This window comes from Aspergillus caelatus (assembly GCF_009193585.1).
Source record: "Aspergillus caelatus strain CBS 763.97 unplaced genomic scaffold BDV27scaffold_80, whole genome shotgun sequence".
NCBI classification, from domain to species: Eukaryota; Fungi; Ascomycota; class Eurotiomycetes; order Eurotiales; family Aspergillaceae; genus Aspergillus; species Aspergillus caelatus.
The window spans coordinates 2682-26497 of NW_022475343.1; the positions used below are offsets into that span (position 1 = coordinate 2682).

Sequence of the window (23816 nt, forward strand, 5' to 3'; positions counted from 1 at the left end):
CCGCTGCTGCCAACAAAAGAGACTCGGTTCGCGAGTCGCTCTCAAGATCATATCGGGACCCTGCCCCCACTCCCACTTAGTCAACGTGCTTGTGTCAGACTAAGCACAGGCAGACAATTCTAGACTGCGCTACTGCACCGGGAGCACACCGAGGAGCGATCAGTTGAAGGTCGTCGTATGGTCATAGTTGACTTGTCCCATAACTCATGTGGGCTAGATGGATTTGTTATCCTTCACGATGGGAGCGTTAAGCTAACGTGCCCAATCGTCGTGGATTCTTGAGCAGTGGAAATCCTCGTGAACCTTACCGAAAGAGTCGTGGGAGACACAGTGCGCTATACCGTTCAAGGCAAAGATCGATACGCTAAAGTCGCCTTTTTTTTTGCTGGGTATTCTATCGTAATTAATCTGACTCGATAGGGGGGAGCCGATGATGATCATCAGGCGCAGACCCGTCTTGCCGGTCTAGTTCCTAGGATCATCGTGAGCCGCAGGAAGCTACCCAGCCGAGTTCAGGCAAAGGGAGAAGCAAACAAGAACGAGAAAAAAAAAAAAGTCAAGGAAAGGCAATCGATTACCCGGGAACTAATGTCAGTGACATTGGATAAATCATACATTACGATCGACCACACAAACCTCACAGCGAAACAGTGGGGGGGATTGTATTTTCATCGCGCTCTTTTTCCAGGAGAGCCCTCACAAGAAGGTGTGCGGCACACCGGCAAGGGACGTCTCAAACCTCTCCGATGCTCTAACTATCCCTTTTCCTTTGACCCAACACAACCCTAAGATCAGCCGTTCTATAGGATGTGGCTGTGTGGATCAACTCGGATTTGGTGAGTGTTTCTGAACAGTTATCCAAATCCGCCGGATATCCCCTTTCACGTCTCCGCCAATGCATCGGCTTGCGACTTCGTTTCCGGGTAATTCGGTCGCCGAGCTAACATCTGTAGCGATCGAGTAGACTGGGCATAGCCAAAGTAATACCAATTATGACCAATGCGGTGGGAATAAATCTTGCCGACTTCACCGGCCGGAGCGTCATTTTAGCTCCTTCGCCTTTGTCGTACTCGTTTCCGCAGGAGCACAGAAGGATTGGCTCCATGTAGTCCACATCCATGTGAATGTCTTCCCAAGGAGCTGAAGCGTCGGTCAACGTGCGACTGACGCTCTGGTGATCATCACAATACTTTTGGTGCATGCATTTTCTAGTCCTCGGGAAAAACAATATGAGGCCTGAGGCTCAATACATCCGGTACTATAAGGGCCCAAGCAGAGTACTTACCTCGGCGCTGGGCATGTTCAAGTCTGGTACATTAGTGGGTTAGTATTATAACTTGACAGCCGTTAAAAACTTGTTTATTTAGATCGCCGGTTCGAGATTGAGACGGCGCGATGATCATCAGGCCCACCTTTCTTTATGCCCAAGAAGTTAAACCTTTCGACTAAACGAGGGATTGCGAAAGAATCCCATCATCCAAAGATCAGCATGGAAAATTGACGAGATCTTTCGTTCACCGCTTCACCTGTGTTCCCAAGGGTTGATCCTAGTATGACAGGCCAACCTTAAACCTACTATTACTTACTATGTACTTCCACATCTAGATCGCGGCCAAAGGTACCATCGTCTATAGTACGCGGTTATAATGCCCGTTCTAGAACGATGATTTGTTTGGCCCACTGCGCCAAAGTCTTTACTAGCGCGCAGACTTTGGCCACCAGTTTGGTGGATTTTCTTTTCGAGACATACCTTGTCCCAAGCTATGTGTCAAAGGAATTGAACCAACTTGCCAAATCACGTATACGCTATTTTTGTTAAAAGAAAGTATGGAAGGGAGGACAGGATCTCGAGGCACAGGCTAGATGCTTAGATCCTTGTACGTCAACACGAACTATCACCCATTTTTTTTTGTTGTTGTTGTTAATGCAATGTACCCCATGTGTTAAAGGCTAGACCAACCGCCACCTGATATTTTGGAATATGTTATGCTAATAACTTCTGCAATAGTAGAGGTACAAGCCGTTATTACCCCTGTGGCTTGGTCTACTCTTCACTATTGATTCGTACGAGACTGGTGATTGTTCGCTCCTGGCAGTCAAAGTCTCATGGTCCTCTATCTGTTTTATTTACAGAGCTTCACCGAATATGAAGCAAATATGTGCGGCACGCCTATGAACGATTAAGTAACCTACACTAAGAATTATAGACCATTTTACTTGACAGTGGAAGGTATCTTCCCTTTCCCATTTACACGATGTACAAACAAACCATGCACAATCATGGCCTAAATCAGGATGGCCGAGTACTCACCCATGTAAAAGAGAATCTAAGGACAAAATTCATTTGTCACCCGACCCGATGCCATGTGCGCGCAAGAGTCCAGATTGATCGGAGCTTTGGGCCTCAAACCCAATGTGTTTTCAAAGCTCTTGGATGAAAGTAACAAGACAGGGAAGGTTGAACAGCATCAAAACTATCTGTGAGGGAGGATCATTCAAACATTCTATATCCTTTCACGCGGTAACCAAAGTAAGGACTTAGGGTTATCGAAGCTATCTCGCTGGATGCAGTGGCTAACTCCAGAAATTTATAGTAGGGCATCAATCTCATAATCTCTGTCCCAAAAAAGAGCCTTGGAAGTTTACCCCTAGCTCATTACTAACCTCGTCCTATACTATGAACATCTTCACGGATTCAGGTAAGGTTGTATCTGTCGAGGTTCCCCACTGAGAGATGCTTACTTGTTACCATATATACTTCTATGAATTGAAATTTATGGTGCTGATGGGGATGCTAGTAGATGATTGATCCCTAATCACACTATCTACATATAAAGAAAGCCTCTGTTGTAAGGACAATCTAAACTTCACTTATAGATTTGACCTGAGGTGATTTTAACTAGCACAGCTGGCAACTAGGTTTCGCATTCCCTTGAATCCCAACCTTTGAGGGCCAAAATAGCCACTCGCTAAATCAGGGGTCATATCTGTAGAGATTCCGGCAGAGGGGATCGTGTTCTTAACGTGAGATTCTACCGTCCCATTTACGGAGCTCCAGGCCCCGGAACGCACCATCCGCAACTGTTTTAAAAATGCTAAAGTTGGCCGGACGCCTTTTTCATACGACCATTCTCAATGGAGGGGGGTTTTTCACGCGGAGAGTGGTCAATTGACTGAGACTCAGGGAACGCTGGTCATGGTGGAGACTCAGATCACAATTAGTTCTCAAGGTTTCTTTTTTTGGTGACTGACTTCTGGGGTCTCAAAGGCTTTGGGGGAGCGGTAGGAATTGCCGATGGAACTAATATCATTACATTATGTTCTATATCAATATCTATGCCACGCTTTCATGTATCGTCCAGAATTGACCAAGAGACCAGGCTCCATCAGTGGGCCCAGCAAGCTGCATGAGAACAGAATAACCAGCATAGTTTGATCATTACCATATACTAATATCATATACTCTCCGCACGAAATATTAGTCTTGATATGTTGAACATACCTAGTCACAAACCTCTAAGCACCGGTAACCGGTAAACACCCCAGAATGGTGAGACTGATGACAATGAAACCATAGTTTACTACATATACTGGTTATTTTGGTATTGGGGAATTCCAACTATCAAGGACTATATTAGCAAATGCTTACCGCAATGGATGTTAGCCAAACTAAGGCTAAGATCAATACCGTAACATCACCACACAGCCCCCTTAATCCTTGTTCGATGTGAATGAGGAAAGCTAAACCGGCTCTTCTCTTTGGTTATCTTTAGTCCCTCCAGCCTTTGCCCACAAACCCTCTTTCAGGCCCTGTCGCACCTCTCTAACAAGGAGCTACACCCCCACAGTCCAATCGATAAGAGAAGTTCGCAATCAAAGACTTACAAACTGCTCTTTCCATAGGTCTTGCAATTCTCTTTCTTTTATCTCTTAACTCGAATCATCCCTTACCTCATACGCTCGCACACGCCTCAGCTTGCCGCCTACATCCAGAAAGTCGGCCTTTCAAATTCGCCTCTTATTGCAAATGCCATATACGCAAGAAAGCAAAAAAGAAGAAAAAAAAAAAAGAAAGCTATATCATTGATAATACCCTGGCCAAAAATCAATCTCCATCGTTTAGGTGTACGCCATACTGTCATAGGAAGGATCTGGCTTCAATAATCTGACAGCAATAATCGGTAGTGTTGTAATGTGGCTCTATTACCAAAACTGTAGATAGCTAGAGTATCAAAGTTCTTGCGATGCAGGACAGCAAGCGAGAATCTGATACTAATGATGCTCTTGCATTGCTGAGATATGTAGAGGAGAAACGGGGATGTCTCCTGGACAGAGGCTATATTCAACGCTTGAATATGGACTCTACAGAGATTCCACCAGACAAAGAAACAGTGGAGAATATTGTGGTGGCTTATCGGAAGAAGTTTAACGAGGATGGTTTTGTTTAGCTTGCGGAGTGCGATGATTCAAGTGACCCTAGACTGTGCGAAAGAAACCATCATTTGTTACGATGTCCTTCTTTCCAAAGTTAGCATTCTAACTACCTTCTTCGAGTACTAGTTTGCCTGAGGATTCTCGTGTACTGTCTGCTAAGTCTTTAATCAAGTGATAGTCTTGCAGCTATACTGCTAGTCCAGCACGGAGCGACTTCTGGTTCAAAGGGTGGTAGTTCTTCATCAAGCTTCTCACAGTAGCTATTCTTGGTTACATCACGCCATATTTCTAGCCCCAGCCGCCAGTTGAAGGCCTCGACAAGCTCTTCGGCAATAGAGACAAGAATAGCGTACCGAATAGGATCACTACCACTGGGGTCCGGCATGCGGTGGACCTCCCATGACTACCGCACCTGGTGCCAAAAGTATTCTACTTCTGCAGGTATAGCGGTATATTGCCGCGCAGCCATCGAGACTCGAAAAGAGGGATAGTATTCAGGATATCCTTGGATCGAACCGGGTCTGGAAGGCGAAAGTGCCATGTCGGTATGGCCACAAAGAGACAGAGTAAAGCGAGGAGCGGATATCTATGTCGGAGGCTAAGACAGGTGAGGCTGCCGCGCAGGCAGAGTGGCGACTCATAAGTGTGTATAAATCGAACAAGCTGCATCCACAAAGTGACTCAGGGTCGTGGGTTGTCGTTCGTTACCATGTTACAAATTACAATGACCTGGAACCGGGTACGAGCAGTAGTCTACCTATAAGGCCACGAGCGACCGATAAGTTTCACTAGAGGTAGGTATGCAGCGGTATCGCGAAATGATGTGGGCCATTCTGCCTATCGAGCTTTTTTTTCTCCTCTCTTTTGATTATGTGATTACTATTTCTCTACGATGATAGCTAAAACCAGAATAGACCGGTCTCGAACATTACGAGGCAATGAAGGGGTACTGTAACTATATCCACCTTCCATAGCGGCTTCTACAACCGCTGCTAAGGAACTAATACCGTGAATCTTTTCATTACCGAGTAACCTGACTGCGGACTATATCCATTTGCTATAATCTAGTGACATATTTTACATATGTTGTTTATTTCCCTTTAGCTCTGGTCGAATCTTTGCAAGATGTTAACTAATCTCCATTGTTTGACTCATATGCTTTGCTTGGCATTTGCTTAGAAGGACTCTACTATAATACTTAACGGGGCCATTCAAGAGAATATGTCTGCCTTAGAGAATGTGTCTATATACACCTTCGGAAAGATAGAAATCTAGAAGAATCGTTTACTCCTAAGACCAAGGGTCTGTCTCTAGTGGTCTTTGATGCATAATCGTAGTCATCTGAAAATACGAGACATCGGCTCAGGCTCGTATTACTTGTTTGGGTGTTTTAAGTATACTTGGTCCAGCACCGTGGCATAGCCACCCTGTCAGACTCGTATTATGAAATGTTTTACCATATTTGATCCTTTGGAGTCAAGGGTGTGGCAGTGTCGATCTTCTAGATGTTCTTTCTCCACTTTGAAATCCAGCCCTACCCGTGCCAAGGCGGTGTACCATTGGTGGAAGTCCTGCACGAAACTACGAAAGGCTTGGTTCAAGCTTATTTTCTACGGCTGCCTGTCGTGTCGTCACTGCTGCGCGTTCTTTTACCAAAATAAAGGGTCAGAGTCCTTTAGGGTTGGTACGAGCCCGAGACCCGTATTCGATAACGTTTAGCGCTCACTGCTCGGAACCTGGGAATGAGTCTCGGTGAACTGTGGATGGCTTTTGTTCAGACGAATACGGCCAATCTTTCTAATGACGTCCTCATCGCGCTTAAAATTGCAGTCACCTTCAAGGTCAACACTCCGGAGACCTAGAGAAAACAAAGAAATAAGTTGAAGGGTAAAAACCTGTTTAGATGGCATGTTGTGTGCCCAAAATAAACCCGGTGTAGGGCTAAGTAGGGCTCAATTAGGCAGACAGGTAAAGCGTTTCACAAATACGATCCGATGATGGAATCCCTACGGATCCGCAGTCCGTTCCACGGCGGTGTCCGCGGGGTCCGCATCAGCAAATGTCACACCTCCTGGCCATTGAACTTAAAAAGGAAGCACTATAGTTGAAGACTACGCGCCGGGCCCCTTGTCTGCATAGACCAATCCTGGTCCAACGAATGCTACTGCCTAAGTATTCGTCGGCATACCCGATGTCATTCTATTGCCAGATCCGACTTTTATTGTTTGGTGTGAGTGGAGGCGAAGCCTCTATCCACTCACTACCCTCATGGGATCCTTTAGGGGTCCGTTAAAGGGCTCTTTAATCTGAACTGATCACAGGAGCCTACCTGTCTCCCAGACAATGAAGCAAAAAATTTCGCATTCTGTTATACCAATTGCCCACCATGTCTACTCAGTCGAGCGTTGAAGACGTTCCCCCAACTGTCCCACAGTTGTCCCACGGCGCAAAGACCAAGCGACCGAAGGCCTCTAAAAAGAAGTCAAACCCGCCAAAGAAAGACCTCCTATTTCGTACTGTGGGCGAGTCTCTGGCAAGTCAACTATTCGGCCACTCCAAGCTAGATAATACATGCAGTTGTTGTGCAGTCACTGCGGATCGCCAACGTGATCAGATTTTCTTACTTCCACCAGCTGCGCATCCTACGCATGACGCAAGATCCCGCCGCTGTGGCAGCAGCTGTTGTGAGAGTAGCAGCAGCAGCCAAACCCTTGTGGAACCCACATCAGACTCAGATGCGCTATCCTCTCGACATTCCTCGAACACATACGGTCGTTCAAGCTCCGAATCATCCTTGTGCCTGGGACGCACCGGATTCGTCCCACTGTCCACGTCGACATCCCTACCGCACATCAACCTACCCGACCGAGATCATATGGACAATGCCGAAGTTTTAGAGAGATTAGCTGGGCGCTATGGGAAAGTCTCACATATGGTAATACTCGACCGGAGTTATAGTTTCTTCCTCAACAAGGCCCGGACCGGGGCTTTGTGTTATAAGGTGCAAAATCAGGTAGCAATAGTCGCAGGCGACCCCCTATGCGAGCCGTACTTGTTTTCCGATCTCCTAGATGAGTTTAAGGCATATCGAAAACAGTTCCACTGGGGAATTGCTTTCATGGGGGCCAGTGACAGTCTAGTCAAGCATGCGCGACAGCAACATTGGGCTACATTACAGTTTGGTGCTGAGCGAGTGCTCAATCCAATGACGAACGATGTCCTTATGGAGCGAAGCGGCAAGCGAATCATCGTCCAAAACAAGCAACTACTCAATCCAGACAAAGGTGGTATCACCTTAGGTGTTTATGCCCCAGCATACGGGGCAGACCCGTCCCTACAGAGCGAGCTAATGGGCATTTATGAATCATGGCGGCATCACCGCAACCAAGCCGCCGCCGCAGCCCAGGCTTTTATTACCGTTTATAACCCCTTCGACTTTCCTAATCTGATGATCTATATATATACCCGGGGCCCCGATGGTGTCGCTAACGGATTCGCGGCGCTTCGTCGGGTTGGTGCCAACCAAGGATACCATATTGACCCCTGCATTGCGGCTCCCGAGGCACCCAAAGGAATTAGTGACTTGCTGGCTTACGCAGCCATGGCGCTTCTCAACCAAATGAATGTATCTTACCTCAGTCTCGGATACGAACCTCTTACGACCCTGGGCGATGTGACGGGCTTACCGTCGACCATTGAGAGAATTACGCGGTCGTTATACCGTCACACCTTTCAGCGATTACCTATAGGGGGAAAAAAGGCGTATCATGACAAGTTCCGCCCCGACCCGTTCCTGGATTCAGAGTTATATTTGGTGTTTCCATCAGGTGTCCCTGGGCTGCGACATATGCTGGCCATGGTCCATATGGCCAACATCAGTATCCGCAAGCTTGTTCGCTCCGAAGTGAAGTCCGCCTCACATAAAGAAACCCCAGGAGAAGATAGATGATATACCTCGTCATCGATATGTTTGCGTTCTATATTTCATTACTAATATCTGAACTTCATACGGGATTGGTGTTTCGGTTTGCAGTCGTCATTCTATTGGAGTTACAAAGACATATATAACTATACAGTGACACTTATCCATGGATGCTGACCATTGGTTGTACATGCCTAAGAAGCACTGCACCATGATTTCTTGTACTATATATCATCACCGGCGTTCCTTGGGCCTCATGTATTCGAGTATAGGCACATTCTGTTTTGATCACACATTTGGTTAGTGTTGGGTTTCAGTTTCAATACCACATAAATTGTCATTCCTGTCATTCTATCTAGACATCATCTTAAGTATTTCTTAAGGTAAAAGAATTCCGGTGCGTTTCAAGACTAAGTGATCCGATTAGAAACACAACACACCGTCCGACAGCTAACATTGCTGGATTTAAATAAGAGCCATGTAGCCAATTGGGCCCCTAAGCTCACTGCTACGGACTAACAGCTAATATAAGTACATTTGGATATATAGAAGCTATGTGGCTAACCAAGGCCACTTGATTTGAGAAAGATGCGCTGAAAATTCTTACTTCCGGCGGCCCAAGGGACATGTCGGGTTGGCGTAATGAATATTGAGTAGTTCTTTGGGTGAAACTTACGCTCAAAGTTAAGCTCCTTTTGCGCTTTTCCACGTTATTCCGTCTCATGAACGCTTGTGGATACAACTACAAACCCTAGCCCCCTTCTAACCTTCTAGGCCGTGGAGGGTCAACTCAAAGCTCCACTCCACCCATCCGTATTCAATAACTTAATAGTATACTTACTCAACACTCGGTCGGCCACGGCTTAACGTAAAAGTAGCTCAATGAGAATGTAACTTTTATCTTCCATACATAATTCCTATAGAAACGCTACAACTACATTCCTTCATTAAACTCTCCCATCATCAAGAGCCGGATAGCGTAAGCCGAAGATAGAAATTAAATGCCGAACCCGAAGCCTTCCGTCTTAGCAACTAACTCCGGGAACGGCCGGCAAAGCTAGCGGGAGAAGAATAGTTAGTACTACCCTTTTAGTCAACGGCCATCGGCGGATGTCCTTCTCTACGGAAATCTTGGAAACCCCTGGCTGTTGATAAACACTGCGTTGTATCTCTCGCTGAAGATTGATCCACCTCGGACTCGGCATATCTATTTCCTGATTTAGTTTAGTGCGTTATATCATCTTACTGGTACTGTTCAGCTGAGGTATCCAGATTCGGCGTAGCGACCAGGGTGTAGTGATAGATGTCTGTTTGTGATGGGGTATTGATTATGTGGTTGCAAAGGTTCTTTGGACGCAGTAGTCTGGTACTATTGGCGCTGGAATGTGGTGTGCGTCTGTTTTGGGCCTTGTCGGGCATTCATAGCTATGCGGTGCGTTAGTAAATATATCTTCCAAGTTTTTATGGACTTGAATTGGCGATCGCTAGTTACTCCGTGTGTTAAGTGAAGACTAGGAAGGATGAGATGCTGATTGTTTTGTACAGTAGTGTAGTTGAAGCTGTTTTTGTAGTTTAAATCGAAGATGAAATCTATTTATATATCAAGAGTTCATCTGTGGTTTTGGATTGTATAGGGGGTCACAATAAGAAACTATATTAGTTATTATGTCAGTAATTTCCATATGAAAATTGTGAGTGTTCTGATGGAGCTGAGACTGAGAAGTAAGTTCCATCTGGCACAGGGCCTGTTCACAATAATATACTGAATCGTGCATAGTCTAACACCATCATGAGTAGGAATCTTGGATATGGGCTATATATTAGTTAGTTCCGGGTCTGGTCGCAATTATAAGGTATGGCATGAAAAAGGCACTATCAAAATAAATAATGGAGGGCATTGAGCATCATGAGAGGGTAACCATGAACTTGCCCTAATCTATGGCAATACCGCTGGTGATAGTAGAGCTGATTCTGAGGAAATAATTACTTGGAAGAAATGGTGTCGATGGGTATTGATGACGGTCCTATATCTTTATTCCTTTTGCTTCAAAGCACAATCGCGAAGATAAGGGGACAGGAGAAGTTGCTTATTTGACTGAGATGCATCGAAAGCGAGCTTTGTATCAACGTCTACATGGCCATCATTATGCTAGGAGCTGGCGACATCCTTGGAGGAGTAGTGTATAGCTATTCGATAATTATTCAAAAGACTATGGAAGCGACGTTGAAAACTTTCCGGAGGACGCTTTACTAAACTTGCTGGCAATAAGAGGAATGCTTCTTGTCTTGAACGATGCGAATTTAACAAGAATTGCCGCTGGATTCTATATTTTGCTCTAATTTTGATATCTACTGTAGGGTATAGAAAGCTAGACTGTCACATTAGACTAAGTGAAATATGAATAAAGTGGAAGAGTATACTGGAACTAAGTAAGAAATTGTAGCTACTAGGCGGAATATTGGCTGGATGATGGCAACAAACAAGAACAAACAAGAACTTACGCGGTTTAACCAGGGAGCTCTGGTTTAACAAAGTATAGATGGTGAAATATGTATGGCAGGTGAAGAGTGAATAGTTCATTATTCAACTTATGAGCTTAGAAGTCGTAGTCTAAGTATAACAAGTTTCTTCGACAGCATTATTACAATGCTGGCCGAGTTTGAATGTATCCATATATCTCATGGCCCATGTGCTGTATAGATTGTTTAGAAATGGGGATGAAATGGACATATGAAGCCCTCCCATACTGGTCATCTACAATCATGAAACACAGCCAGCTTGTTCCTAAATCTAATGCTCTTGGAAGAGAGTAATCTTGTCATTTTGTTGGACTTTAAATGCCCCAAATGGTATGGATGGGATTCGGTGATAGTCTTCCACGTTGGCCTGATAATAAGTCACCCACAACAAGCGGGGTCGTTTCTTTTGTCATTTCGCAATACTAGCTGTGCATGTGATATATTTCGGGCCTTCAGTGATAGTAGGAAAAAAAAGAATGCAGGAATAATAGTTCGCAAATGACGCTTTCACTTCACTTACCAGCCGACGCACAGGATTCTTTTTTACAAAGAGAGCCGATCATAGCCACACGAAGGTATACTTTCCCGAAATATACTCGTGATACATTTTAAATACGCAGTGATTTTGCAGATACGAAGTTCTCATCACCCATGACTTGTTCATTGCACAGAAGCCCATTTCGGCTTCATGAACGAGTCAGACCGCCATCTTTGAGCCGCAGGCGCTGCCATGACCAGGTCAACAGACTAGCTACATGGAAGCATCTAAGTGCTAGTCGTACAAACACACCAGTCAGAACCAGTGCCAGTCCACTTCTCCTAGGATGGCCGGTCGGAATAGAACACTTGCGTAATTTATTCCCATATTTTCTTTTCTCCATCCTCCCTATCAGAGAAGCTAACATGTAGCACCTGTGCAGACAAACATAGTATATTGGGCATCCGCGCAAAATGAATACACAATACTACCCAAGATCTACATTTTGGCATCAAGCTCGAATGAGGCTCTTGCAACGAATGGGGTATATGAGGCGGAAGAGATTCCGTGATGATCAAATAGAACAAGCTGGTTGCAGTGCATCAAGCCTTGCTGGGCTATCTTTTACTGCTGACTCTACTCATTAGATATTGTGAGTTGCCAAGGCTAAACCATCGTTACTGAGCGTTTTGTTTGGCTCTGGTTGAATGAGTGCTCACTCCGGTAGATTGAGTGGCAAAGACATCATTGTCTCTTTATTATGGAAAGTCAGACGATTATCATGCGATATGTCAAGCAGGATCTCCTGGAGGCACTGCTGAGGAGGCGATACCCACAGGGAGGGTATCAAGTTAGTGTAAGTTTAGGTTTTCCATCTTAATGAAAGGATACCAGAAGACCAGATTGAAATCCTCACCCTCATTTTTCTTGACTCAATTTTGGTTGTTTGTTTTTCCTCCACGTATTGCGTGTCTTACGTGTTTGCCTTACCCAACTCAATTATTCTCATTTTGGCTATCAAATTCAGCCTTGCAGGCCTGGTTGCTAAGCGCGGAGAAGGCGCGGAGAAACACCTCAGCATCAGCGCAGCTTACGGCAACTAATGCATCATAAGGTTGGATAAGATGGGGCTGTGCTAACTTGGACAGAAGATTCGTCGAGGGATTTGTTACCTGAACTTACCGGAAGCATTATCGCAGGTCTGTCATTGCGCCGAACCCGCCCCCCCTTTGCACCGGGCTTGAGACGAATCCCTTATGGATGCATAATCTGTGAGACGTAATACTAATGCTGACCCAATAGGATGATATTGAAAGTTGTAGCGAAGCCTGACCAGGGTCTCGTGCTCAGAAGTACGCAGCTGAAAGACAAATCGTTTTCGCTTCTATTCATAGCAAAGAGTGGTCACGGTATATAAGGATGAGAAAAAAAAAAATATATTATCTGCTTGAGCTCCTCCAAACCATGCCTATTGTGCGAATTGTGAATATGAATGTTTCGATTTATTTTCGTGTCTAAATCTGGTCTCTTGATTCTTCTTGATGTTGAGTGTGCAAAAGCAAATTTCACAGCCTTGTGGTGCGATGAGCCGAGGACGCTCCTTCAGTATAACCCCCAATCAGGTTATTGAAGGCAAATACATGAATCCGAAGAAGCTCGTTAAATTATTAAAAAATGAATATGGGCAAGCTAACTTTCGAGTCGAGGTGTGTTTCTTTGCTCTTTTGTCAGGGCATCTGTCCATAGCTAAGGTATGCCGCTTAGTTACGCCTGGATCAATATAAAATATACGTGTTGGACCAAGAACGAGCACGCTCTCCGGGACTGACTCAGGTTTGAGCCTTGTGGGTCACTGCGTGATAGAAATTACTGAATCTTTACACAGGAGCAAATCAACGAGTGTCGAGTATTGTATTAGCAGATCTCCATGCGAACAATATCAATACGTTGTACAGTAAACATCAAACGTGGACCCGCGCAAAACGCTGCACAGTCGGGAAGATGGTGGGGTGGTGGGGGGGGGGGGTGGTGAGGAGGTTGTACATACACGACGACGGTTTAGTTTGGCCTAATGTTGATTGACATACCTATTACTCCTTAAGTGCAGACAGAACATCACCTTGTGATGGCAACCCGCATAAGTCCCCCAGCATGAACCCTCACTTATAGGCCTTGATAAAGTAATGATCCCCCCTCATTGGCTAGTGTAGGCGCTACGACCAAGGCTGACCCTCAATTTTGAAAGAGGCATTCCGCGAGCCCTGCAGTGTCTCCAGCTGACAGGCATACATGAGAAAAGCCTGCCGATCGCTTGACATGTGAGTTGGCATTCGGGCCGTCACTTTACATTCGCTCCGCGCTCGGCTGTCTTTTGCCCTCATAAGACCAGTTTTGCCCGATAGTTCCAAGTGCTAACCGGGTAGAAACATTGTCACCCAATGCCTTGGGGGACCTATGGCTGCGGCTTAAATGTTAAGCCTCAATAGAGCTGCGATGACAATGATCAGCCTCTTGAATTAGAGCCGCATACAACAGATATCGTGAGTACTGAGATTAAAGCCTCAAGCTGTGCTCTTGAAGTGTATATAAATGCAAGAATCTCCAGACTCGTGGCATTCCAGATGTTAATTAACAATTCAATCCCTCGGGGCGCCGGACAATGGACTCCATCTGCGCTTCTTCCCGTGTTGATCAATTCCTAGAGGAGAAAATCAAGTCTAGGACGAACAGTCTCTTTAAATCCAGGAATGATGTTACCCAGCTAGTAGTTTATCATCTTTCTTCGACAAAGGATTCATGTGGCAGACGGACATTGCAAACCAACCAACCTATCCCGATTAATCACGTCTCCGAACTGAAGCGACTCCAAAAGGTAATTCGGCCATTGTGGATGGTCTCTTCCTCATTTTATAGCTAACGTATCTATCAACTTCGCCATAGGAAGAGAATGCGGCTTGCGCACAAGTTTATACGGTCGCGCAGTTACGATCGTGGACGACATTAAACATATCGAGCGAACTTTTCCACTATCTCTTAGACGCACATAGCGTCTTTCCATATTTCTGGAAGTCGGCCCTCACATTTGGCATCAGAGTGGTGGAGAACGAATATGCATTTCCTCCTTTTCGTGCTAAAAGCTCGCAGAGGGTAGATGACAAGGTTGATGGTTAGACCCCGAAAGCCCTTTCGTCTTCAAAAGCAGAGAATACCCTGTAGGTTAACTGGTAGCATAGAAATTACCTATGTGATCCGACGAGTCGAACGTAACCAACGCCCGACATCTAAAGGGGAGTGTCCCTGGTCAATTCGCCAGACAGGAGTTTACCACAAATTGACATATCCGCATGATGGCTCCCCAAGCTCCTCGGTTTTTATTCTGATTGCGCCGTCCCGTACTGTTGAGAATGAGGTCTCTCAATGCTTTCCAGGAAGCTCATCTGCGGGGGAGGTCATGACGCCGCACTTCTCTGTTCACGAGAGACTCATGGCTGATGGCCTGAGAAGCTGGATGGAGTACATGGCTTGGTTAGAGTCCGAATGTAAGCAAAAGGTCTGTTCATTCGCGATCTTTTGGTCTTCTTACTCTCACCAGTGTCTATGCACTTAAATGCATGTGCTTTCCGCTTCGGTTTACATGGGCTGAACTAGGTGCTCTTTAGGCCGACCGACTGATTGTCTGGGATGTTGAAGACCGAGATAAACACATGACATACTTCAAGGTGGAAGACAGACAACACCTTAAGCAACTGGGAGATTACATAACGGATTTGATTGTCATCCTTCAAACTGCTGTAGACACTACCGGCCGCATTGGAAAGAGCTGCCAACGACACTGCCAAATAAGCTGCACTGTCAGAGATGATTGTTTCTGTAGTTCCATGATCGGAGAGTTCGTTGAATATGAAGCAGAAGCCCGCATTTACCTGGAACGGGCAAATGTGTTACAGGAGCGGGTTCAGTCGACAGAGCAACTGGTAGGCAGCCGCCACCACCCCATCCCCTCACCACTACTGCTAACAGGCCGTGGACGGGCAGTTAACTGATCTACTGAGTTTTGAGGAGACTCGAGCCCTGAAACAATTGGCACGGGCATCACATGTGGAGACAAAAGCTTTGAAAGAACTGGCCCAGACTTCTCAGGAGGAAAGCCACCACCTCGCCGAGCTTGCAGTGCGTTATTTTCCTACGTGGCTGTGATGGACATACTGCTGATGAGGGCGTCCGATAGAAACGGAGTGCAGAAGACGCTGCGGCTGTGAAGATGCTGAGTCTTGTTGGTCTGGTTTACCTCCCCACCACCATTGTAGCGGTGCGTTCCATTGACTGGCCTTGGAATGGGTAACAAGGGCGAGATTTGCTGACTCTTCGAGATAGAATTTCTTTTCTACTGAGTTCGTTAAAATTAATGAACAGGGAGGTATATACATCTCACCTTGGGTTTGGATTTTGGCAGTCATTTCAGTTCCCTTAACAGTAGCTACGGTCTTTCTATGGATACTTTCTGTGAGATATAGTGACTCGTCTTGGTTCCTGAAGGTGACTAGGATTCATCATCAGCCTGTATTGCACAGGGAGGGAGAAGAGACAGACTTGGAACGGGGCAGGTTGCGAGGCCGGACGGAGTTTGAGGTGAATCAGGGTGCGATGCCCTTATTCAGCCTGACGCGCCCGTCCACCTATGCCACTGCCACCACAAAGGCTGATTAAACTAGCAAGTTTAACCCCTTTGCCCGTTATTATGTAACTAGATTTTGCCTTGGAAAGGGTGAATGGAGTAGACAAGTACCCACAGCCTTCATTAGTTTACTGTAGGTCGAATGGACAGCATCCTACTAGTACAATACTATGTAGATATTATTATGGAAGAGAAAATAACGCCCAAATGCCCCTCTTTCAATATTCTGGAGGATTGGGAGGGCAAAAGGAGAAAGCAAAGAAAGAGAAAGCAGCAGGAAAGGCCAAGAGAGAAGTGACGCGCAGCCGCAGGAACGACAGTCAACGTCAAGTGCGGCAAGCCGGGGAGAGCAGGGATGGAATGGTCCGAATGGACAAGACTTCAGCATCACTGCCTCGTTGCCCGATAATGCCCTTCTTTATTCGACAATCTATTCCTACTAGTCGAACACTATTGTCAAGCCCGCCAATGGCAAACTCCCACTGCTCGAGGACAACCATCGTTGGTGGTCTGTCCCCAAACCCGACGAAGGCAAATAAATGCACGTCGATCGAGGATTCGAATGTATTAGAATAAGATGGGAGTGTGTCTGCTCTCGCCTCTGGACCGTCATCACCAACCACTATCTATTTGACTATTACATACTACTAGGAGCAATACTAGTATTACAGTAGTATTTTTTCATGGGAAATAAATAGGCAACCAGGCGGTAGCACCCCCGCCCTACCTTTTTCTGTGTTTATTGAGCCCTTTTCACCATTTCCTCTACTTTCGTCTTCCACCCAGAAAGTGGAGCAAATCACCTCCTCCGCGCTACTCCCAATTCTACCGGACGTTTTGTCCTCTCCCAACCAAACGGAGGCGTTAAAATTGCCTTCCGTTCGTCTTGGTTATTCTTGGTCATTCTTGATATTCTTTGTATCTTTCTTTCTCTTCCTATGCTATATAGTTCTTCCCTCTAATCCCCCACATTGTATTCCTATTCGCTTTCCGCGCCCGTCACCATCCAAGCAGACCTCACGGACGTTACACTCTGATAAGCAGTTCAGCTTGTACGGCACCCATTATGTACACGCTTTGTTACTTGCTTTTCCCATTGGCGTGTGTGTTCTTGCTTCTTTCATGGAATTTGCGACGTATCCAGAATGGCCCTCGTCCCCAACCCGACTCTCCCAACCAATTCCCCCCGGCCATGAGTCCCCCCATGTCCCACCAAGGGTCTCACTCCAGTCAAGACTCGTTTCCAAGTTTGACTTCAACGTTGGATCGGATACGAGAATGCACAATCAAACTTGCGTTTATTCCGCGAAGTATTATCGATGCTGAGATCAACGAGAAAGCTGTGGAAGACATACTAGCTGAGAAAAGAATCGGTAGTGGATCCCGAAGAGCCAAGTTGGCGACGAAGATCGTCCAAAGCGCCCAAAAGCTATTCATCGTTCTGCTCATGTCAAGAAAGGTGGATTATATAAATACCTTCCTGGACCGGGGGATACAAGATGACAGTCTCCCATTCAAACTGGACGAGAACGTCTTGCGAACCAGTCAAGGCCAGGAGGTCCCGGTACCGGAAGATTGGGACTATGAAGACCTGGAAGCATTGGAAGCGAGACAGTGGCGTGTTCTCGTCCCGGTCTTTCACCAAGGTACTCATTACGATTTTCCAGAGCAGCAAATCTTTCCTTTTGTTGGGAAAGAGTCTGCCAAGTCTGCTGAAGGTGGATTTGGAAGAGTCTCCTGTGAACGCATCCACGCTGACCACCACGAATTCTGGGAAGCCCCTGACAGTAAGGTGAGCGATAGCGAGGCAGATATCTGGGCGACAGTGCATCTTGGTTGCTAACTGAGAGTAGAGCCAAGGGTGTAGAGTTGCAATCAAGACACTCCTCTCGAGAGGACGACATTTGTTTGAAAGAGAGACCCATTTCCTCAAGACTCTGGGACCCCATCCACACCTGATCAATCTTCTATGCACCTATAGCTTCAAGGAAGACAATCACCTGGTGTTCCCTTATGCAGACGAGAACTTACGAGAATACTGGAAGCGGACTGGGCTACCCGAATGGAACCACCAGATCCTCCTATGGTGTCTCAAGCAGGTGGCCGGAATCGTGGGTGGATTATCTGTGATACATAAGCTGTCCCGAGCAGGGAAGCCAAGTAGTAAGACGCTTTATGGACGACATGGTGACCTGAGACCCGCAAACATTCTATGGTTTAAGAAGCGTCCTGGGTGCACAGACCCAAACGGCATACTCTTGATTGCGGACTTAGGGCTAGCGAAACTTCACCGATTTGAGTCCAGGTCCAACGACATAGATGCAGTCTTTCCTCTTACCTACTCACCTCCTCGCCGTCCTGGGGCGCGCATAACCCGGGCCTTCGACATCTGGAGTCTTGGGTGTCTGTTATTGGAGTTTGTTACCTACATCATATGCGGTGAGAAGGCTATCGAGGAGTTCTCCCAGCTCCGGGGATACGATGACCCCTGCACCGTGCTCAATACAGATTTTTTCTACAGCATAGATCACAAGGAAGTTCGTCCATCTGTAGAATACTGGGTGGCGAAATTGAAGACAGAACCGCGGTGCTCCCCCGTGTTTTCTGACTTGCTGGACTTGATAATGTCTGGAATGATCCGCATTGAACCGGGCGAGCGAAAAAGCGCTCAAAAGATCCACCGGACATTGGACGCAATGCATAAAACGGCTGAATCCGATCCGCGATATCTTCTGGGAAATTACGAAATGCCACCGCAGCAGGAGTTGGATGACCTCCAGGAGCCTACCCCGAAAGCATTACCTTCTGCTCGAGGTGTGTCTCAGGGCTCGACCTACTTCACCCCTGATGGACACGGTCTGGGTGCCGCTATCTCCAAAGCGACACTCCTGCATTTGAACAGGCTAGGTCCTGAGATGCCGCCTAGGCTGGCGAATGATAGTGACGATTCGTGGTCCATGAGTGATTTGGGACTGCCAAGGAGCAGGGGAACATGGCCACAAGTCACTAGCAGCTGATGCTCCCGTAGTCAACCCTGCTTCTATCAAGGTGGGCACTCAGTGTTCCCCTTTGTTTAACGATAGTACCCTTTCTTCATTTCCTTCTTCTCTATGGGTCCATCTTGATTAGACTTGGGTAAGATGTAGAAGATTTATGTGTGTGTATTATCTTTGCCATGAGCGTATATCTTGGCTGATTAGCTGTTTTTGGGACTTCACTGGTGTTGGCGAATGTATCATTAGGAGGGGAGAGTTATAGATACGATATGATGAGGAAGTCGACGATCGATATCAGATATGTCACTAATGATTCTATGTTAAATGATCCGATATATGTGCGTGGTTTACTTAACGATCAGCTTGTATTGAAGCTGTTATATTGATGATGTACTGTTTAGCCAACCCAGGCTGTACTGATGCTACATGGGAGTTAGATCTGTATACTATAATGGCGTCGTGACAAACTAACACAACTAGTACTATACAGTTTAAATTAGTGTCCTCTTTTAGTGTCACTTGGCTTTCTATAAGGTGACATCGTGCCTGTACTAACCAGTGCTACTTAAAGCTTGTCTCATCCTCTTCGTTCATTTTTACAATCGGTGAAAGACCGGAGAATGAACCAACAAATTGCCTCTTATATAAAATTCTCACCCAATGATAGACAGTATGTATCGAGTTTACTCACTCACTTCCTATTCCCGGCTCCCCACCTAAACATTCAAACCGGACTGTCCGTCGAGAATAGACGCTTACTATCCAGCTCAAGCCCTAAGGCACCATATCTGCAGCTCGAGATCGAACTCTGCCCGCTCTTACAGTATAGCCTCCGTCGATCACCGCGGGACGATGACCCCAGGCCCTTTGTCTTCGCGTGGTCTCCCCTGAATGAGGGCTACAGTCAAGATGGATTCGTCCTTCTACGACACACCTCAGATGGCAAGCTGGAAAGGGTACCCCGACCCAAGATCCGCTAGACATCGTGCACGTGAAGTACTCATTTGACGTTCAAGCGCTAAAGCCAGGCGGTTCCATCACCTACTATCATAGTCTTCCACGCAGGTACAGTGGGAGCAGCTGGAGCCCATCATGGACAATTCTAGAAGAAATTTTATGGTTGGAAAGTAGGAGATACATGGCGTTATCGGTTCAAGGGTGGTGCAGTCGACTGGTGGGGATTACGGGGGAGTGGATGAACATGTCGACACGACTGTCAAGATACCAACCACCGCATCCTTGGGGGAAGGTTACTGATCCGGCGGACAATGGGGGTCCGACCTCAACTCGTGATACCTGCGTCAAATGCGACTTGAGTTCCGTATTGTAGAGAAGGGAATAAAATCTAGAGTAATAGCAGCAGCAACTTGGGGATTCTTTTTCTTTTCCCACATGATATTAAAGAATTACAGGTATATTAAGATTTCTATTCTTCACTTTCCGACGCGCTTTCTGCGAGCAAAGGTTGTGTCTCGTGATCTGTAGAGAACTGCTCGTAACAATATATCTTGAAATACAAGCCAGTCTGAACATAAGCAAATATCATATTATCCACTGCCGCCCACCATACATATATAAAAATGTTCAGGGATGGTAGCCCAAAAAGGAAGATCTGGAAGGTTACTGTTGTATAAATTAGTTCTTATGGTCTACGAGATAGTGACGAGAGGGAAGATCACAGTCTGAGCGGCTAGAACTGTCTGACTGAGGGAGTGAAGCTGGGTTCGAGTGCGAAGCTCGTGATTCTGTAGAAACCAGGTATTAAATTCCTACCAGTGTCATTACCGGGTGAATATAGCCGTAATGGTATCCGCCAAAGATATCAAGCCCGAAGTTGCGGTATGCTGTATCCTCTCCGGTGCTGGTAAGATAATAGTTAATGGTATCGGCAACGACAGGGACGATAGAGACCAGCAAGAGTGCAATGTATATGATCGAGGCGGAGACCTTGTATTTACGACTGTGCTGGTCGGACGGGTAGTAGAGGCCCAGAAAAAAATCTGGTAAATATTAACAGTTGTGTGTACGAAATTTTAGTAACGATATTGCCATACAATAAAAGCTATAGTATCTACACAGCTGCTAACTGGGCAAGGTTGATCCAATCTCTGATTGTCTTTTGGATGATATCGGTGTACTCTGTCTGATTGACAAGTAGAAAGAACAGTAGGGTAAACTGCTCTATAACACTTATCAAGTTACAGAGGATGTATGAGAGTGACAGGCCCCATAAACTACTTCGTACACCATATTCGCTGCAACTGCGGCAGAAAGGAGGCTACACTCAAAATCAGGAGGATACAGTGTTCGGTGTCAATGTAGGCGTCTTGCCATTATTAGAGAAACGTACACCCTGAGCCAGTTGGGGACGATGTCCAAGTTCATCTTGACCATTTGCAATGAACAAGTGAATTAGGAGAAGTTCTAATTTATGACCTCGCGAAAACTTCCAAAGTCACTAGTGAAAGTGCCCTTCGGGTCTTCCCGCCATTTTATCCTTGAGATGTTAAATCCATTGGTTTATTCTCGCAACATTATCCCATGCATGTCTTAGGACCCATATCCCGGGGCCACTAGGTCTCTCGCTCGGATCTAGTTAACCAAAGAATCAATTGATTGATCGAATATTACATCTAGAACATTTACTAATGCTCGCTTAATCGTACACCGAGCCATTGGTTCATTATCCTCACGGAAGCCCCCCCCCCCCCCCCAGAGTAAGTTAGGGCTCCGAAATTAGTGCTGGCGTTTTAAGATTTGGATAACCAGTCTACTCGAAGGACAGGGAAGGCAAAGAACATGATGACATAGTTTAATGCTACAATCTGGCTACTGATATCTTCCTTTCCGGAAATGAATTTGGGAAACTATCAACAAGATAATAAGTACGGTGGTAAAAGGAGGGCTTTTTTTTTTTAAAGCTATATAGGGGATCTGGCTAGCTTTGAAGGTAAACAAGTGGAATTTGGAAATCCAAATGAGAGGCCAACAAGAACGGGTCTTAATTTGCTAGCACATAATAACGACTGAGAGTTCTATAAACTAAGAACATTGAGCGATTAATGCCAGTTACGGACAAGAAGGAGAAGATATATATACAGTTCATGTTGATCCTCAGAACTCCCTCTCTAAAGCCCTTTAGATGCAGTCAATTTCCTCATATCAGTGGGCCAAACATCAAAAAATGGTCGACTAAAAGCCTCCATAATTTCGGGGGTTTTGTTAATCAATGCACGGAGAAACCAATCATCTATAGCAGTCTCCGGGTCATTCGCACACCTCAATTTATTCTGTGTACTCAAAGGGTCCACAAAGGTCTGGAAAGCCCTTCTCCGCTCATCAGAATAGAGATCCAGGAGATCCATGGGTTTCTTTTGGTTAATAATTAAATCAAGCGTGTCCGCCGCAGCATCGGCATCCAACAACCCAGTTGTCAGGCCCAAAGCACCGAATGGCTGTCAGACAAATCAGTTAGCTTCAAAAAACTTCTCAAGTAAAAAAAAAAAAAAATGGTAGTCTCCTTACATTGTTCAAGTGGGCTGCATCGCCAGCAAGAAGACATCTTCCCTTCCTCATAGTAAACGCGCAAAGCTGATGCGTCCGATATGCTGAAGAGTTCAGAATTTTCACGTCAAGCGGTCTCGGCCCGGGGGCTAAAACATCCAGGAACGTCATGAGATTCTCCTCAGACACTAACTCGGCATCCGTCCGCTTATCATTTGGATCAACCGCAATAGTGCACCTGTACGAGGTCTTCTTCCCGGGTTGAACCGGCTCCAGAGGTGTGATAAGTCCGAAGTGGACTGGATGGATCACCATTGACGTGGGGAAAACAGGGTCTAAATGCTTATCTTCTAGAAGGGCATCGACTGCTATAAGCCGCTCCGGCCAAGAATGGCCTTTGAAGTGAATGTTAAGGATTTTCCGGGTCGCGGACTTTCCTCCATCGGCACCGACAAGAAAGATACCCTTGAATTTCTCTAACCCTCCATCAAGATTCCGGACAACTGCAGTGACCGAGCTCTCGCCTTGGTGGATCTCAGAGAGCTCGCGATTGAAACTAACCTTGACCAGACCAGTCTGAAGAGCAGCTTTATAGAGCAGCTCCGTAAGCTGAGACTGAGGCAGGTAAAGGATGCCCATTCCGTGATCATCTCGTGTTTCCTCATTGCTTGCAAACGGCAAGGACGCGATAATGTCGCCCATCTTCATCCCTCCTTCGCCATCCTCAACCAAAGGCTTTCTCCAGCAGATCCCGTTCCCAGAGAACCCAAGCTTGGCTGCCTCTTTGTAAACAGGGGTCCTTTTGAGAGCAGCCAAAGCGGCACCATGGTATCCAGCCGCGCGCGGCTGGCGACTGAGTTCTGCGTTCTTCTCAATCACGTCCACGGCGATACCAACAGTCGCGAGTTTTAGCGCAGTCATCAAGCCCACTGGTCCAGCGCCAACAACAATCACTCGTTCCATGGGGTGCTCGTTGGTAGATAGATGACTAGCTGGGGTTGAGCTTGAGGGCTGCATGGTTCCTGGAACGCAACGAGATTGAATAGTAATGTCCGAAAAGAAGTTGAAAATGGTAAATAATTGTCGACTTAAGAAGTTGAAGCTACTTTGATGTATCTTTTTTCAGCTCATGAATCGCTTCACAATGTAATACCCCCGAGCTGGCGAACTTGCTCGTTTTATAGTATGACCGGTGTCCCGACAGTCGGGTTTTGATAAAATAACTTACATCGCCCGGGGGGGGGGGGGGGGGGGGGCTAAAACGCCACTGTTTTGCATGGACTGGTT

At 46.2% G+C, this 23816-nt stretch overlaps 6 protein-coding genes across 6 annotated transcripts; 3 read left to right on the forward strand and 3 right to left on the reverse strand.

Annotated features, from left to right (window-relative positions):
• Nucleotides 1-2757: 2757 nt before the first annotated feature.
• BDV27DRAFT_127725 (uncharacterized protein) lies at nucleotides 2758-3211 on the reverse strand (the record flags this gene model as incomplete). The annotated part of the gene is made up of 2 exons (XM_032066834.1): nucleotides 2909-3211; nucleotides 2758-2849 (listed from the first exon to the last, which is right to left on the reverse strand). Coding segments are annotated over exons 1-2 (191 nt in total), but the record flags the coding sequence as incomplete, so codon positions are not given.
• A 3375-nt stretch (nucleotides 3212-6586) lies between these two features.
• On the forward strand, nucleotides 6587-8745 carry ergS. The gene has a single exon (XM_032066835.1). The coding sequence runs from the start codon at nucleotides 6821-6823 to the stop codon at nucleotides 8381-8383; it is 1563 nt and encodes a 520-aa protein (XP_031927928.1). The 5' UTR covers nucleotides 6587-6820; the 3' UTR covers nucleotides 8384-8745.
• Nucleotides 8746-13349: 4604 nt separating this feature from the next.
• BDV27DRAFT_127746 (uncharacterized protein) lies at nucleotides 13350-16184 on the forward strand. Its single transcript, XM_032066836.1, has 7 exons — nucleotides 13350-14226; nucleotides 14295-14520; nucleotides 14588-14904; nucleotides 15014-15328; nucleotides 15390-15524; nucleotides 15583-15663; nucleotides 15729-16184. The coding sequence occupies exons 1-7, from the start codon at nucleotides 14014-14016 to the stop codon at nucleotides 16059-16061; spliced, it is 1620 nt and encodes a 539-aa protein (XP_031927929.1). The 5' UTR covers nucleotides 13350-14013; the 3' UTR covers nucleotides 16062-16184.
• A 432-nt stretch (nucleotides 16185-16616) lies between these two features.
• On the forward strand, nucleotides 16617-19482 carry BDV27DRAFT_127751 (protein kinase family protein). The gene is made up of 2 exons (XM_032066837.1): nucleotides 16617-17821; nucleotides 17883-19482. The coding sequence occupies exons 1-2, from the start codon at nucleotides 17096-17098 to the stop codon at nucleotides 19044-19046; spliced, it is 1890 nt and encodes a 629-aa protein (XP_031927930.1). The 5' UTR covers nucleotides 16617-17095; the 3' UTR covers nucleotides 19047-19482.
• Nucleotides 19483-20451: 969 nt separating this feature from the next.
• Nucleotides 20452-21410, reverse strand: BDV27DRAFT_144909 (uncharacterized protein; the record flags this gene model as incomplete). Its single annotated transcript, XM_032070328.1, has 5 exons — nucleotides 20452-20637; nucleotides 20690-20770; nucleotides 20811-20985; nucleotides 21101-21259; nucleotides 21376-21410. 5 exons carry the CDS (start codon nucleotides 21408-21410, stop codon nucleotides 20452-20454), a joined length of 636 nt encoding a protein of 211 aa, XP_031927931.1.
• Nucleotides 21411-22153: 743 nt separating this feature from the next.
• On the reverse strand, nucleotides 22154-23492 carry BDV27DRAFT_172065 (FAD/NAD(P)-binding domain-containing protein; the record flags this gene model as incomplete). The annotated part of the gene is made up of 2 exons (XM_032075760.1): nucleotides 22154-22480; nucleotides 22551-23492. 2 exons carry the CDS (start codon nucleotides 23490-23492, stop codon nucleotides 22154-22156), a joined length of 1269 nt encoding a protein of 422 aa, XP_031927932.1.
• Nucleotides 23493-23816: the final 324 nt, after the last annotated feature.